General features: G+C 42.5%; 1 protein-coding gene across 2 annotated transcripts in view; it reads right to left on the bottom strand.

Moving 5' to 3' along the window:
- TUT7 (terminal uridylyl transferase 7) overlaps nucleotides 1–2,354 on the bottom strand; it is a 68,336-nt gene extending 65,982 nt beyond the window's left edge. Inside the window, exons 1-2 of one of the 2 annotated variants that reach the window (XM_007456107.1) lie at nucleotides 2,248–2,354; nucleotides 649–1,199 (exon numbers count right to left, since the gene is read on the bottom strand). In XM_007456107.1, the coding sequence (XP_007456169.1) occupies nucleotides 649–1,168 (520 nt within the window). In that variant the 5' untranslated portion in view covers nucleotides 1,169–1,199; nucleotides 2,248–2,354. Of the gene's footprint in view, nucleotides 1–648; nucleotides 1,200–2,247 lie in introns of those variants that run through there. The other variant, XM_007456108.1, reaches the window with a different exon arrangement.
- Between the last annotated feature and the right edge of the window lie 13,916 nt (nucleotides 2,355–16,270).

Raw genomic sequence — 16,270 nt, 5'->3', positions numbered from 1 at the left:
CAATTATTATCAAGCACATAGGGTGCTTAGAAGGCTTTTGGTTTTACTGAAACTAAAAGGACAAGCTTTTATCTTATCTGAATTTCTGACTTTCTAAACAATGTTTTTCAACCTGTTTACCATGTTCACTTTTGAGAAAAAAAACCTTGCACTATCCTTCTCTAGAGATTGAGATCCACACAAAAGACACATATCCCTCTGTAGCAGGAGATATATGCAGTCTACATCGTGTTTTTACATAGAATAAGTTTTTTTTAAGCTTAATATTCTGTCGTTTATATTACAGATACATTCATTATTCAAATACAAAATTAAAATACATAATTTAGAAAACACATACCCCTCAGAAATTACGATATATCCCCAGGGGGATATCATCACCCTCTTCTGTAAAAAGTACCAATGGGAAATATAGTTTTACTAAAGTATTATAAGCCTTGTGGCAAAGTAAACTTTTAAAGGGAAATACATGCAACATATTGAAGTTGCCCAAAGAACATGATTACAATCCTTAAAATAATCACATTAAATAAGCAGAAACTATAAAAAACTGGAACTGCATTGCTGAAAATAATAAAACTCATTTCAATGAAAAATAAAAGACATTGCTGACGTCAGGGTTCTAACTCGACAAGTTGGAAACATTACCAGGGCTTCCTGCTTCCATTTCTGACATAGTTTCGAGGCTTGTCAGGTCTTTATGAAATAGTCGTCTTACAGTTCTGCACCCTCTTCCATCTTGCCACCTATACCCATCTTCACTTTCTTGAAAAGAGTCTTTTCTTGGTCGGTTTGTAACAGGAATCCTAGGTCCAGGTTTGAATTCTCTCCAACTGTCTGAATTACCAGCAAGTTCATCAGATAGCCATCTTTTACTCTGATCTTTGTGGTTGTCATTTATCCAAGCGGGTTGACCGTAAATTGGGTTCTTAAATGCATATGGATTGCTAGAAACAGCATATGGTCCTTTTCTGGGGTTATTCCCATAGTTCCCTGGTGTTCCTTTTTTTTTTGGAAGGCCTTTTTCCATTTTACTGCTATGGCCTTTAGCATAATCATCCATTATTAAATAATCTTGTTGGGGGTGACCCCTTCTGAAATCCTCATCATCTGTAGTCCCTCGCTCTTTAGCACGCCTCACAAAATAAGGTTTTGTGGCATCTCCCATGGTCTTTGACTTCAATTTTCTTACTCTTCACCTGGAAGAAGGCATTTTGGAGACAAACTATAACAAGGTATCATACTAAGTTCACTAAGTACCACACATTTATTGCACAGATGCTCAAAAGCTTGTAAGAAACACTTCTTTTCCTAATTTCCATCACGTTCCAATAATTAGTGCGTTATGCTAGAAGTTAGGAGGCTTAATTCTATAATATTCTTCATAGATATTATATAGATATAACAAAAGCTCTTTTCTTCAGAACCCCCCAAACCCCCCAAAACCAAATACCTCACCCCAAGCCTATACTTTAGAGAACTCCCCAGTCTTTTAAAAACAAGCTGGCAATTACTTTTAAGTGTTACTACAAAGTAACCGAAACTTTGTAAACGCAGTACATCTCTCAACTCCACTTTTCAGCCCCTTCTACGTACCCCGACACCTCGGCTCCGCTTGAGACTATTCAGAACGACAGGCTTCGATCTCTTGGGCTACGGAGGGCTCCCGACCAAGGCTCCGCTCTGGTCAGTGGGGCTGGCTTTCTGACCAAGGGACAACTCAAGCTAACCCCCCCCAGTCCTCATCCTCCCACCCCAAACAAGTTTGGTTTTGTCACGAACAGCAATTCTCCCTCTTCGATCCCCATGGGACCGCCCCACCCCCGATCTGCCTCGTTTTCCACCCTTTGGGTCGGAGGCGGAGAAACAGGAGGCGTCTCCGCAGTCCCGGCCAAGAAGCCACCGCGGGGACCAGGAAGCAGGAAGTGACCTGCCTCCTCGATAGGGTTCCGGGGTCTCCCCGGCCGGACAGGGGGCTGGGGCCGAGTGCCTCCACCCAGATCCAGCCCCCGCAGGGTCTGACACAAAGTGAAGACGCGGACTCGAGCCCGAGAGCTCAGTCCCCACAGGCTCAGGGGTTCCCTGGACCTCGCAACTGGGGAGAGGAGGCCGGCAGAGGATGGAGCCAACGTATCTCCTGGGCCGGGCCCACCCTCGACTGTACAGACCTGGAGAACCCACCCAAGACCCTCCCCGGACGCGAGTCTGACAGGGACACGGGGGGAAACGGTGACCGTGAGCACTCACCACCTCCGCCGCGGCCCCCCGCCTCTTCCTGTCCCGGCCGGGCTCCCTCTCCGTGTTTTCCTCCAGCCCCACTTCCGGCGCTCAGCGCTGTCTCATTGTGCGCTATTGGGAGCCGGCCGTGCCCCAGTCCGAGCGCTCCGCCGCGCACGCCGGAAACTCCCATCACCCCGCCGCTCCCGTTTCCGCCGCCGCCGCCGCCGCCGCCGCCGCCGCGCGGGCGCATTTTCTGGCAGTCGGGAGTCGGGAGTTGGCTTGGGTTCGGAGTGTAGGAGCTCCGCTCTTGCTCGCTCGGAGCTGTCCTCGCCTGGGCTCCTCTCTCTCCTGGGCTTTAAAAGCACCGGGGAGGCGTGCGGAGGAAGCCTTTGGTTCTCTGCGAGCGAAGCGAAGCCAGCGGTGAGGCGTAGCCGCGTGCCCGGGTCGGCTCCGAGGCTCGCTTTGCCCCTGGATGCTCCTGGTTACCTCCAGGGCAAGTTCAGCGTGGGTCTGAGGCTTCGTGGCGCTCGTGCTGTTTTTCTGATAATTCGAGTGATCGAACGTCTCAGTGAGGTCTTAATGGCCGACCCTAGCTTTTAAGGCTCCGCTGTTCATCCGGATCACAGTATGGCTCAGAGAAAGAAATGCTGTGCTTTTTTCTTGGATTGTGTACGGATTTGTTTCTCTTAAAAACAAAATATGGTTTCGCAGAAAATGTGTAAATGCAAAGGATGACCAAGGAGGGCATTCATACTCGAATTTTCAAACGGAGAATGTTTTAATGCAACTAGCAAACAACTGGGTTCCTTTTTTCTCTCTCTCTTTTCCATTGACTTTACCTTCCTTGCTATCTGCAGTGTTCTAAATGCGTGGAAAGCCTCGAGCAACTAATAAAATTAGGGAGCTTTGAGAAAATGCAACAGTTTAGATTTCTGTTTAAGGGTATTTAAATTTAAATCCATGAGATTCTGTGGGGATAATGGTCTTAAAATGAACACATTAGTACTGGCTGTTGCCAGGCACTGTTCTGAGGGCTTTGCAAATAATTACTCATTTAATCCTCACAACAGTCCCACTAGGAGAATAGCATTATCCCCCTTTTAAAGGTGGTGGGCGAAATAGCGTTTATGGTGAAGTAAATGGAACCGCTGGAATCCAAACCCTAATGAGGCAGAGTCTGTTTTTAACCACTGCCTATACTAAAGGTGATTTGAAACAGGTAGGTACAACTTTTGTACAATGCTTTATCTAGATACTTTGGTTCTGAAAATACATGACAATCAAGCCAGTAATCTGACAGGCAGACAATGGCCTTTTATGGAGTCCAAAGGGAGTGTGATGATACATTATTACATTTATTATATGAAAGAGCAGCACCACCACACCCAGCCGAGTAACTCTGTATGGAACAACCGGTTTAGGAAAAGTCAGTCTTGACTGTCTAGAGTTCTAGAGGAGCAGTAGAGGACACATCTTTTTAAGAGTTTAAAATATTTTTTATTTGCATTTTCTTCAATGTGTTTCCCAAAGCCTAACTTCTATTCAAAATGTACTTTTAAGATTCATCTTGAGGATAAATGAGGCTCTCTAAAACAAGATGCAATACTAATCAAAAGATATTGACGGGTAAGATACCTCTTTCTGTCAGTATTGTACTGTAATGGGAATTTAAATTGGTCATGGAGTTCATAAAATCCAGTTGAAAAGTTTGGTTTGATTCTTTTTTGGATGTCACTGGAGGGAATACTGATTTTCTCAGAATCTTTACAATGATTGCGTCATGGTCCAGACATATTTCCAACAATTTGGAGCAGAAATATGGGGGTTGTCTGCCTCAGAGGTCATTAACAAATTACAGAGGGCTAACAGAATCCCGTTTCTGCCTGCCGCAAAGTCTCTTAGTTTAAATTATTTCAGGACCTTATATTTATGATCTAAGAGTTTTGTAAAGTAAAAGAATTTTATTTCCAGTGCTTGTTTTCAAACCTTAGGAAAATCAGTGAGCTAGTATATGCTGTGAATTAAAACCTAGACTGTGCTGTTCCAGAGTCAGCCATTTATTTAGGGTCATTCATCCGTTTCATTTTTTTCAACAGATGTTGAATTCCTGATACGTGCCTGATATATGAGAGAAATAGTCACAGTCCCTGTTTTCAAAGTGTTGAAAAATATGGTAAAGGTAAAAAATGTCCTGAAATTGAAAATTTAAGACTTTGCTTAGATGAATGTACTTTTTTTCCTCCTAAATTTGAGCTAATGTTACTCTGGGGCTCTACTTCCCTCTGGGAACTATGGGGGAAAAAAATTAACTTGCCAGTTAACATATCTCAAGTGTTTGCTAATTTAAATCATATCTTTGATGGTTTGGTCTCTTTTGGATATACGCCCTATTGTTCAGATTTCCTTCTCCACTTTCTTTGCATGCTGTCGGGAGATGTGATGATCTGGAGTCATATGATTGGAAAGAAGTGTCCCTGGATACACATCCACAGGCTCTTTGAGGGGGTCCTCTTGCTTTTGGTCTTTCTAGGCTCTGTTCTTTGTCTTGTTGCTGGATATCTGATGCTGAGGTCTGAGACTCATGGACTCGTGGTTAGTTCTGTCAGCTTAGTCCATCTCCAGTGGTTCGCTGTTGCCAGCTTGGACCCATCCTACTACACTTGATGGCATCATGCATCCCTCTTGGGATCTAGCTGCAACTCCCAGGAGATTTTCATTGTGGGTGGTCCACTACTTGCCCCAAGTTGGCAATCTCCTGGCTGCTTTGCTGTCTGTCTTCCTTGGCATCAAAAAGAATCCAGAGGGGCTTCCGTGGTGGCGCAGTGGTTGAGAGTCCACCTGTCGATGCAGGGGACACGGGTTTGTGCCCCGGTCTGGGAAGATCCCACATGCCATGGAGCGGCTGGGCCCGTGAGCCATGGCCGCTGAGCCTGTGCGTCCGGAGCCTGTGCTCCGCAATGGGAGAGGCCACAACAGTGAGGGCCCGCGTACCGCAAAAAAAAAAACAAACAAACCAAAAAACAGAAACATCTGGATTCTTTTCAAGAACACAAGGAATCTCAAGTATGCCTGAAAGTGCTAATTTCAGTTCTCTGCTTGACTGTGTCCTGCTGTTATTTTCACACTCCTGAAATCATGCCATGTTTCTCTTCGGTAGTCTGCTTCCCCCATGTTCCAGTCTGGGGATGGGCCACATGTTTCAAACTTTTCCCTCAATTAATCTCACCCTCTGAGTGATGGAAAGTTCTGCTCCCCTCCCTGTTGCCATGGAGACTAGTAGTCCCATCTTTGCTTCCTCTCCCTACTTCCAAGTTTCAGCCACCCCTTTTCCCATGGAAAATGAATACCCAACTCCCAGCTATTTCTTAGGTCCCGTTGCCTGCTTCTCATCTCCACAATTATCAAATGCTGCACTCTAGACTCTTTTAGGTTCCCCACAGCCCTGCCCCCCATGGCTTTCCTGGGGTCGAACTTCCCAAGAGGCCTTTGAGTATCCACTGGATCAGGAACCTGAGAATATCCCTGGGCTCATGTGCTACCCCCTAAAACCTGCAGCCGTCCCATTGCAGCTGAAAGCTGAGGATTACCTGAGGCTTTTAGAAGTCATCTCTAGGCCATCTTCATCTTTACAGACCCAACCCCCAAAGCTGCTGCCTTTCTCCTTGCCAAGCAGCCCAGCACAGATGAAGTCCTTTCTCCCAGCACTGGACACAGGGCAGTGATGGAGAGAGATCAGGTCTGGATTATTCAGAAGAAAAAAAATCCGTATCTCCTTCAAAAGGAGATATAGCTGGTGGTGGGTACGTCTGTGGCAGTGTTGGTGATACAAAGGTGGGAGAGGAAGGAAGGAAACTTCTACTGATCGTGTAACCACTGGGCTGAGCACTCAGTATTTGTGTCTGATTGTCTTCTCGCAGTTCTACAATTTGTGAGTTAGTTAGAAAACTGAGGTTCAAAGAGTAGTCATAGGCTTATGGTAACATGGCTTTACCGGCCTATTCACAACGTGACCACAGCCTTTTAGACTTCAGTGTTTATATCCTTTTTACCCTACCACGCACCAAGCTCCTGTCCCCTGACTGAGCCCTCGCACCATCAGGAGCTAGTGTTCCTTTCTGAATTCTCTATTTTTGAGACCACTCTCTGCAACTGCGATTCATTAGTCTCAGGCTATAGATCCAGCTCTGCCTCTACTTTGTTTTGATCTTCAGCAAATTACCTTCCCTCCTGATTCAGTTTCTAACTGTAAGCCCAAGATAAGGAACGTGATGCCAAACGTCCAGTCACTATTCTTGACTGATCCTGAAAAGCTCAGTTATTCTCATGAGTAATTTATTTTGGGGTGTGCATTTTAATAATTTATATATTAATAATTTGTTTTATTGATTATTTTAAATCTAAGTAAAGAATTACATTTTATATATTTTGAGGTTTTATTTTTAGATTTATCTTCTATTTATGATATTAAATTCCTCTTTATAGTTGTGGTATAAAATCTTCTTTTAAAATATACAAATTAGGATAACATAGGGAACTCTACTTAATACACTGTAGTGTCCTAAATGGAGAGGATATATGTATATGTATGGCTGATTCATTTTGCTGTGCAGTAGAAGCTAACACAACATTGTAAAGCAACTGTACTCCAGTAAGAATTAATTAAAAAGATATAAATTAAAACATATCCGGGCTTCCCTGGTGGCGCAGTGGTTGAGAGACCGCCTGCTGATGCAGGGGACATGGGTTCGTGCCCCCGTCCAGGAAGATCCCACATGCCGCAGAGGGGCTAGGCCCGTGAGCCATGGCTGCTGAGCCTGCGCGTCCGGAGCCTGTGCTCCGCAACGGGAGAGGCCACAACAGTGAGAGGCCCGGGTACCGCCCAAAGAAAACATATCCATTTAAAGAAAACTAGTAATAATTATCGAGAGATGTCAAAAATCATGAAGACGATATACATATGATTGAACTTTGGGAAGCACTGGACCCAAGGGAGAGAAGAGATAATGCCCAGAATTAAATGAGGCTGTCCAACATTTAGACATTAAGAAAAATAAGAGAAGCTGATAAAGAAGACCAAAAAAGGAGGAGCTTCAGTGATGAGGGAATTTTTTTTTAACATCTTTATTGGAGTATAATTGCTTTACACTGTGAATCAGCTATATGTATATACATATGTCCCCATATCCCCTCTCTCTTGCGCCTCCCTCCCCACCCTCCCTATCCCACCCCTCTAGGTGGTCACAAAGCACTGAGCTGATCTCCCTGTGCGATGCACTAGCTTCCCACTAGCTATCTGTTTTACATTTGGTAGTCTATATATGTCAGTGCCACTCTCTCACTTCGTCCCAGTTTACCCTTCCCTGTGTCCTCAAGTCCATTCTCTATGTCTGCATCTTTATTCCTGTCCTGCCCCTAGGTTTATCAGAACCATTTTTTTTAGATTCCATATGTATGTGTTAGCATACAGTATTTGTTTTTCTCTTTCTGACTTCACTCTGTATGACAGACTCTAGGTCCATCCACCTCACTACAAATAACTCAATTTCATTTTGTTTTATGGATGAGTAATATTCCATTGTATATATGTGCCACATCTTTATCCATTCATCTGTCAGTGGCCACTTAGGTTGCTTCCATGTCCTGGCTGTTGTAAATAGAGCTGCAATGAACATTGTGGTACATGACTCTTTTTGAATTATGGTTTTCTCAGGGTATATGCCCAGTAGTGGGATTGCTGGGTCGTATGGTAGTTCTATTTCTAGTTTTTTAAGGAACCTCCATACTGTTCTCCATAGTGACTGTACGAATTTACATTCCCACCAACAGTGCAAGAGGGTTCCCTTTTCTCTACACTCTCTCCAGCATTTGTTGTTTGTAGATTTTTTGATGATGGCCATTCTGACCAGTGTGAGGTGATACCTCATTGCGGTTTTGATTTGCATTTCTGATAAAAGAGAATTTCAGAGAGTGTATTATATAAAACTTTTCTCTGAGCTGCTCTGGCCTGATGGATGCCAAATGTACCAAAAATGCTATGTCAAGACATCCAGGGGTTCCGTTGGGAGGGGAGGATCCCCAACCAGCCTAGGTCAAGGCATTTAACTAATGACATTGGGTGGGGTTAACACAGTGACTCAAATTTCCAGAAGCAGTCCCAGCTAAGTATCATCTATTGCTTTGAAACTATTCTCTCCTGAGCCAAACGGGTAGAAATTGAGAAGGGAGAAAGGTAATGAAGAGGATGGGAAAGTAGTATTTAGAAGTCAAAGGTGGTGGAAGTGGGGGAAAGCTTCGCAATGCAGAGAGAGAAAATGAAGCCTAAATTAGGGCTGTACCAACCATATGTAAGGAGAAAATATAGGTTGAAGAGTGGTCTTCAGTACAGAAAATGGAGTAGACTTTGATTAAATAAAAATAGTAAATAAAAAATATTAATGGCTCTAATCTTGAACTGTTCTAGTATTCTTGAACTGTTGTACTTATTCCCTGGGCATGGAACAGACCACAGTGCTTCTCTGAGTGGGGCTGCCAGATAAAATGCTTGGGACATACTTATACTAAAAAAAAAAAATTGCTCGTTTATCTGAAATTCAGATTTAACTGGGTGTCCTGTATTAACTAATTAATTTTGTTGTTGCTAACTTTGGCTGTCTCCAATATCTTCTGGAGGCTTGCTGCTAGAGCTTGAACTCTTGGCAAGGATTCACCCAACTAAAGAATACTTACTGGTTCTCAGGTTATCTAAGTATATCTAACTATGCTCTCTTCTTGCAGTGACCATATAAAAAGCTCCCTTTCTCCCCCAACCACGTTGTATTTTGAAAAATAGAAAACCTGTAGAAAATTTGCAAGAAATGTACAATGGATATCTATATACCATTTACGTAATTCAACCATTTTAACATTTTGTCACATTTTCTTCCTTTCCCTCCTCCCTTTTTTCCTCCCTTTGTGCATATGTGTATTGTTTAGCTGAACCATTTGAGAGTTAGTTGCAGATATCTAGACACCTAGGCCCCCAAACTCTCAGCATGTATCTTTTAAAAATGAGGATATTTTCCTCTGTAACCATAGTGCAATTATCACACTCAGGACATTTAATATTGACATAATACTACTTTCTAATATGCAGTCCATATTTAAGTTTCTGCAATTGTCCCAGTAATGTCCTTTAACTTTTTTTTTTTTTTGGTATTCTAGATTTGAGCAAGGATCATGCATCGTATTGTATTTATTTTCATGTCTCTGTTCTTTAATGTGGCACAGGTTGATGGTGTTTTTTTTATTATTCATAATATTGACATTTTTGAAGAGTCCAAGCACATTCTTTTGCAGATGTCTGAGTGTTTCCTCATGGTTAGACTTAGGTTAAACATTTTCGGCAGGAATACTAATAGGTGATATATCACACATCTGAGTGTGTCACAACAGAGGATATATGATGTGAATATGTCCTTTTAATGATGATCAGTTGGATTATTTGATTAAGGTGTTATCTACTTTATTTCTCCATTATAAAGATTCATTTTTTCCCTTTGTAGTTAATAAGTGACTTGTGGTGGGATATTTTGGACTGTGTGAAGATCCTGTTTCTCCATATTTCTCCCAATGGTTTTAGTATCCATTGATGATTCTCTCCTGAAATCAAATATTAATATGGTAGTTGTGAAATAGTGACTTTCTATCATCTCTTTTATGTTTATTAGTTAGCATTCTTCTATAAAGGAAGGCTTTCCTTTCTCCTCCTAATGGCTTTAAAATTTAAAAAAAAATCAGTGTAGACTCATGGATTCTATTTTATTCAGTGTGTTATAATCCATTCCTGTCATTATTCACTTTGATGCTCATATTGTCCCAAATTTGGCAAGTGGCAGCCCCTTAAACGGGTTCTTATATCTCTCTGATGTATCTTCCTCAGTATTGAGTACCCTCTTAATTTCTGGCACTAGAAAATGCTCCAGGCTCACCTTGAAATTATGCATTTTCCCAAAGGGTTTGGGGAATGGTGTTTAGAAAACAAGCCGTGGGTGCCATGTGTGCTCATTGCTCTGGGGTGAAATTGCTTTTAGGTCCTCTCAATGGACAGTACTAGAAACACTTTTTAAAATCCATGAGTTCATAAAGATACTCTAATTGATATCCCATCCAGTAGTATAGAATTCTACCTCCATTCCATATTTTTCTCTTTGTTTTCCCACAGTGAACTCCCTGCTTCCTCAAAACATCAATATATTTACTCATTTGCTCATTTCTATAACATATACAAAACAGTTTCAGAATTACTTCACCAACATTATCCAAAACAAACTTACCAAGTAAAGTTCGAGATTTTTTTTTGTCCTTAGAATATATCCCACTGAAAGTGTATAGTTAGAATAATTTGTTATTCTGTTCAGATGTTTTTTTGGATTAATTCTTTTTTCTTTGTAATTGTATTATTAACTTGGTTATAATCAAGTTAATTCATTTCTTTCACTTTCAGGGCCTCATACCCACCCATTCTTGTTGATTTAATTAATTTTTTTTAATATGTGAAATGCTTAACATGGTTCAAAATATGAAACTATATAAAAGTTATATTCAGACAGGTCCTGTCCCCTTTCCATCTCTTCCATTTCATTCCCCCAACCCCCATTGATAAACAAATTTATTTGTTTATTGTTTATCTTTTTTTTTCTTTTTTGTAAATATAAATGATACATGCAGCACTATTTACAATAGGCAAACATGGAAGCAGCCTAAATGTCCACCAACAGATGAATGGATAAAGAATATGTGGTACATTGGGACTTCCCTGGTGGTGCAGTAGTTAAGAATCTGCCTGCCAACGCAGGGGACACAGGTTCGAGCACTGGTCTGGGAAGATCCCATATGCCACAGAGCAACTAAGCCCATGCGCCAAAACTACTGAGCCTATGCACCACAACTACTGAGCCCACGTGCCACAACTACTGAAGCCCACGTGCCACAACTACTGAAGCCCACATGCCTAGAGCCCGTGCTCCTCAACAAGAGATGCCACTGCAGTGAGAAGCACATGCACCACGACAAAGAGCAGCCCCCACTCGCTGCAACTAGAGAAAGCCCACATGCAGCAACAAAGACCCACCGCAGCCAAAATAAGAATATGTGGTATATATATATATATATATATATATAATGGAATATTACTCAGCAGAAGAAAAGAATGAAATAATGCCATTTACAGTAATGTGGATGGACCTAGAGATCATCATACTAATTAATCAGAAATAGACTCACAGGGACTTCCCTGCTGGCACAGTGGTTAAGAATCCGCCTGCCAGTGCAGGGGACATGAGTTCGAGCCCTGGTCCAGGAAGATCCCACATGCCACAGAGCAGCTAAGCCCGTGCACCAGAACTACTGAAGCCCATGCACCTCAACGAAGAGTAGCACCCCCCCCACTGCAACTGTAGAAAGCCCGTGTGCAGCAACGAAGACCCAATGCAGCCAAAAATAAATAAATAAATTTATAAAAAAAAGCAATAGACTCACAGACATGGAAAACAAACTTATGGTTACCAAAGGGGAAATGGGGGAGGGATAAATCAAGAGTTTGGGATTAACATATACACACTACTATATATAAAATAAATAACCAACAAGGACCTACTATATAGCATTGGGAACTATACTCAATATTTTGTAATAACCTATAAGGGAAAAACTTTTCAAAGAATTTTGGTGGTTTTATGTACACAAGTAGTTTTGTAATATATTAGAGGGCAATGACCTTCAAGATAAAGCATTATTATGTAACAATATTGCGAAACAGTTTGATATGTGAGGTTAAAAAAAGTTATCTGATTTGAATAAGTCGTGTATTTGCCTTTGCAATTTGGAGAAAGGTTAATAATAATCTCTTTATTTGGTGTTACAAAAGGCTCTCACTTTAACCTGTGAGGTAGTTTGGGCAAGGGTTATTACCCTATTTTATAGATGAGGAAAGTTGAGACAGAGAGGTTTGGGGAATAACCCAAAGCCCTGTGACTAATAAGTGCCAGAGTCAGAATTAAAACTCAGGCTGTTTGATTCCTAATTCAGTATTTTTTAAGTAATGGAAGACTAAATACTGAATTATGAATTTACATACTGGGCATTTGTGTTTTGATGGTGGTTCAGAATTGAGAGTTTTTTTGTATGTTGATGGAAAATTCATTTAAAAATACTAATTATTTAAGTGAAATCACTAGCTTAACAAAGTTAATTAAATGTTTACTTTTCTGATTTTGGGCATGCTATTACACAAGCTGTCATTGATTGGTAGTCAGTAGAGATGCTGAGGAAAGTGGAAATAAAGTGTAAACGGGTCTCATTTGCCATTTTCAGACTTTCTTGGGGGTTCCTGTCAATTTCCCTATGATGACTTCCTACTGCCCTTAAGATAAAGACTGACACCATCACATGGTCTGCAGTCTCCGGGGAGCCTGTTCCTTCCCCGCCTTCCAGCGTCATGCTGCCCATTCTCCCCAGGGCTCTTTTCCCTAGCCACACTTTGCCTTCTCTCAGTCTTCAAACCTGCCACCCCAGGGCCTGTACACATATTCTTCCTGGGCTGCTTCCCCCCGCTTTCTTCACCCAGTTAACATCTCATCACTCAATGCTCAGATCAGTAAGATCAATAAGATCACTTATTCAGGGAAGCTTCTCTGATCTCTCTGGCTGGGCCAATCTCTCTGTTATATTCTCTCATAGTATCATGTGCTCCTATATAGCATTCCTCACAATCATAATTTTACCAATGTTTGTGCAATTTTTTTTTTTTTTTTGCGGTACGTGGGCCTCTCACTGCTATGGCCTCTCCCGTTGCGGAGCACAGGCTCCAGACGTGCAAGCTCAGCAACCATGGCCCACGGGCCCAGCCGCTCCGCGGCATGTGGGATCCTCCCAGACCGGGCCACGAACCCGCGTCCCCTGCATCGGCAGGCGGACCCCCAACCACTGCGCCACCAGGGAAGCCTGCAATTTTTTTTTAAAAGCTTGTTATGAGGATTCTTTTTTAAAAATATTTATTTGTGGCTGTGTCGGGTCTTAGTTGCGGCATGCAGGATCTTTGTTGTGGCGCGTGGGCTTCTCTCTAGCTGTGGCACGTGGGTGGCACACAGGCTTCTCTCTGGTTGTGGCATGCGGGCTCCAGAGCATGTGGGTTCTGTAGTTGCGGCATGCAGAATCTCTAGTTGTGGTGCGTGGGCTCAGTAGTTGCAGTGCATGGGCTTAGTAGTGTGGCGTGCAGACTTAGTTGCCCTGTGACATGTGGCATGTTAGTTCCCTGACCAGGGATTGAACCTGCATCCCCTGCATTGGAAGGTGGATCCTTAACCATTGGACCACCAGGAAAGTCCCTTGTGCAATTACTTGATCAATGTCTGCCTCTCCCACTAGTGTGCAAACACCAGGAGAGCAAGAACTCTGGTTTTGTCACCATGGTGTTCCACAGCCTAGTGCGGTGCCTGGCACAGAATAGGAGTTCAACCAGTACTGATGCATGAGTGATGGTGTGCATGGTTGCAGGTATGCATGAACCCAGGCAGTTCCCTCGGCTTGGCATGCCACTTTCATACATTTTCATTTTCTCTAGGTCTTTTTGACCTTTCCATACCTGCTCATGACATTTTGAGCCTTTAGTAGATGCATGTATGTTTAATCACATTGCCTCTCTAGCTCCTGATTCTGCATGTGTATTCTGTTTTGTAACCTCTGAACTCAGTAAGCTTTCATGGGTTTAGTGGTATTCGTGAGAATTTGAGGAGCTGTCTCCTCCATTGCTACCCAGCCTCCCATCATTTCACTGACTCTTCTTTCTTCTCTCTCTCTTCCAATTTCCTCCTCTCTCCTGACTCTTCTTCCTCTTCCACTCCAGGAGTGTCACAGGCATCTTACCCCATGCAGGATAATTTTGCAGAAGCCATGGTATCAGCCAACATCTGTGACCCCGTAGGTATTCCCCTTCTCTGAGTGGACTGACCCAGGCCTTTTCCCAACAAAGATAGACCTTGTGGAAGATGAAGTCTAGTACTAGCTACTGAAAGTAAGTAATAAAATAATACATCATTATGTTACATTACAATGGTATCATTTCTGGTCAAGTTTGAAGACTGTCCAGTGCTCTAGCCCATGGCATTGGGGGAGAGATTGGTGAAAGGGAGGATGAGAGGAAAGGAGGGTAATGAATAACTTTCTCACACTTCCTAAGGTGTGTTCTTCCTACTGCTGTCCTATCTCAGGTCCTTCCTACAATTACTTCCAGCCACCATATGTCTCCCCATTTCTTCCATCAGATAGAAAAGATCACATTCTCAAGTGTTCCTCTGAGGACATTTGGGCAAAATCAGATTGAGGACAGACCATTTTAATATCTGGAATCACCAGGTAGTGCCCGTGGCCAATTCAGGGAGTCCGTATCATAATGTGCCATCTTCCTCTTGCAATCACTTGAGCCTGTCAGAGTTTTCAAAGTGGGTATTTCTGCCATCCTCAGTTCTTTCAGGTTTTGTTGCATTTCCTTACCCAGAGCTATTCTGTACAAGCATGTCTTGTGATGTTGTCACTTTAGGGTCTGAGGTTTTGGTGTGTACCCTGGAGAACAGGTGTTCATAAGTGTGAGCCTTTATCTAGATAAATCAACAACAAACTGCCATCACACTCCACCCCAACAGTTCTGGAGCCCTTTTTGTGTGCCAGGAGCTGCACTGTGGCGGTTACCTGCATTATCTCCTTATATTCGTACAGCTGCCCTTCAAGACAGACCTGACCATTATCCTCATCATGTAAGTGTGGAAACTGGGACTTAGAGGGGGTAGTAAGCTTGTCCTAAGACACACAGCTATGAATAGCAGAGCCAGGATTTGAGCCTCTGACTCACACCAAAACCCATGAGCCTACATGTCAAGCTATTTACCATGGCTGGGGGAGGAAGGTGTGAGGAATGAAAACCAGTGTTTCGTTAGGTCAACAGATTTGTTTACACTCTCTGTATAAACAGTGAAATTTCCCCATAGGAGTCACATCAGAAGAGACAGTAATGCCTAAAAACACATTGGTGAACTTGACTCTGCCTTAACTGCTGTTCGTTCTTGTTTTCACTCATCAATGTCTTACTTTTCTTTTGCCATCATCTTTTTGTTATTCATTAATCAAAAAGCCTTAACCAGCTCTCTTTTGGAATAACTGTTTTTATAGTTTTCTAGGAAAAAATCTGCTTCCCTTTTCACTTTTTCCTAGAATCTCTTTCCACAAAAGGCTGTATCCCCGAATTTGTATCATTCCAGCCATTAGAGAATCAAGGTCAGAAACCTGTGTAGGTTTTTAAGATTATTTACTTCCTTCTCCTCCCCAAACACACACAGACACACACATGTTGCTTTGCATACTTATTATTAAAAATACAGACTTAAAAACTCTCAGAGGCAGGTGGTCAATTAATTAAGATGACTTCAAAATATGTTGAGTTTGTGTGTGTGTGTTGGGGGTTGGGAGCTCAGTTGCAGTCTCTAGATCTAGATGTAGCACACCGTGAACCAGCTCTGGAGCTCACTTACCACAGAGGTTCATGCAGCAGGAGGGCTAATGACATCCTCCCTTCTAGAAAAATGGAGTGACTCAGAATACAGATGTTTTGCCTACCCTTGGCATTTGCAATTAGGAGCTGGCTTGGCAGTTCCCGGGGAGTCTTTGAATCATCTCTTCTTGTATTTTCTCATGCCGCTGTTCTTTTTAGAACAATCTAGGACGTGTCAGCTGAAAAGAAAATTACTTGCAAAGAGAGAATGGCTTTTTATGTGGGGGTGGGGACAGAGAGTTCTCTTACTCCCTCTCTACATGGGAACGTGGTGGAGAGAATGAGCTAATAATTGTCAGAGAAATAGATGAGTTCTCACAAACCCAGAAACCTGGAGAACTTCATGGAATGAAGGCAGTTTAATGTAACTTTTAACTTTACTCCTGGTGTGTATAAAATGACAAAGACATGATCATTTCACTTTAATAAATAAATACTAACACAAAGGAGATGAACCAGAGAAACCTGAAT

This window comes from Lipotes vexillifer, unplaced genomic scaffold (assembly GCF_000442215.2).
Source record: "Lipotes vexillifer unplaced genomic scaffold, Lipotes_vexillifer_v1.1 scaffold806, whole genome shotgun sequence".
In the NCBI taxonomy this organism is placed as follows: Eukaryota; Metazoa; Chordata; class Mammalia; order Artiodactyla; family Lipotidae; genus Lipotes; species Lipotes vexillifer.
The sequence above is the reverse complement of the archived record's forward strand: the minus strand, read 5'-3'. Positions and strand labels throughout refer to the sequence as shown.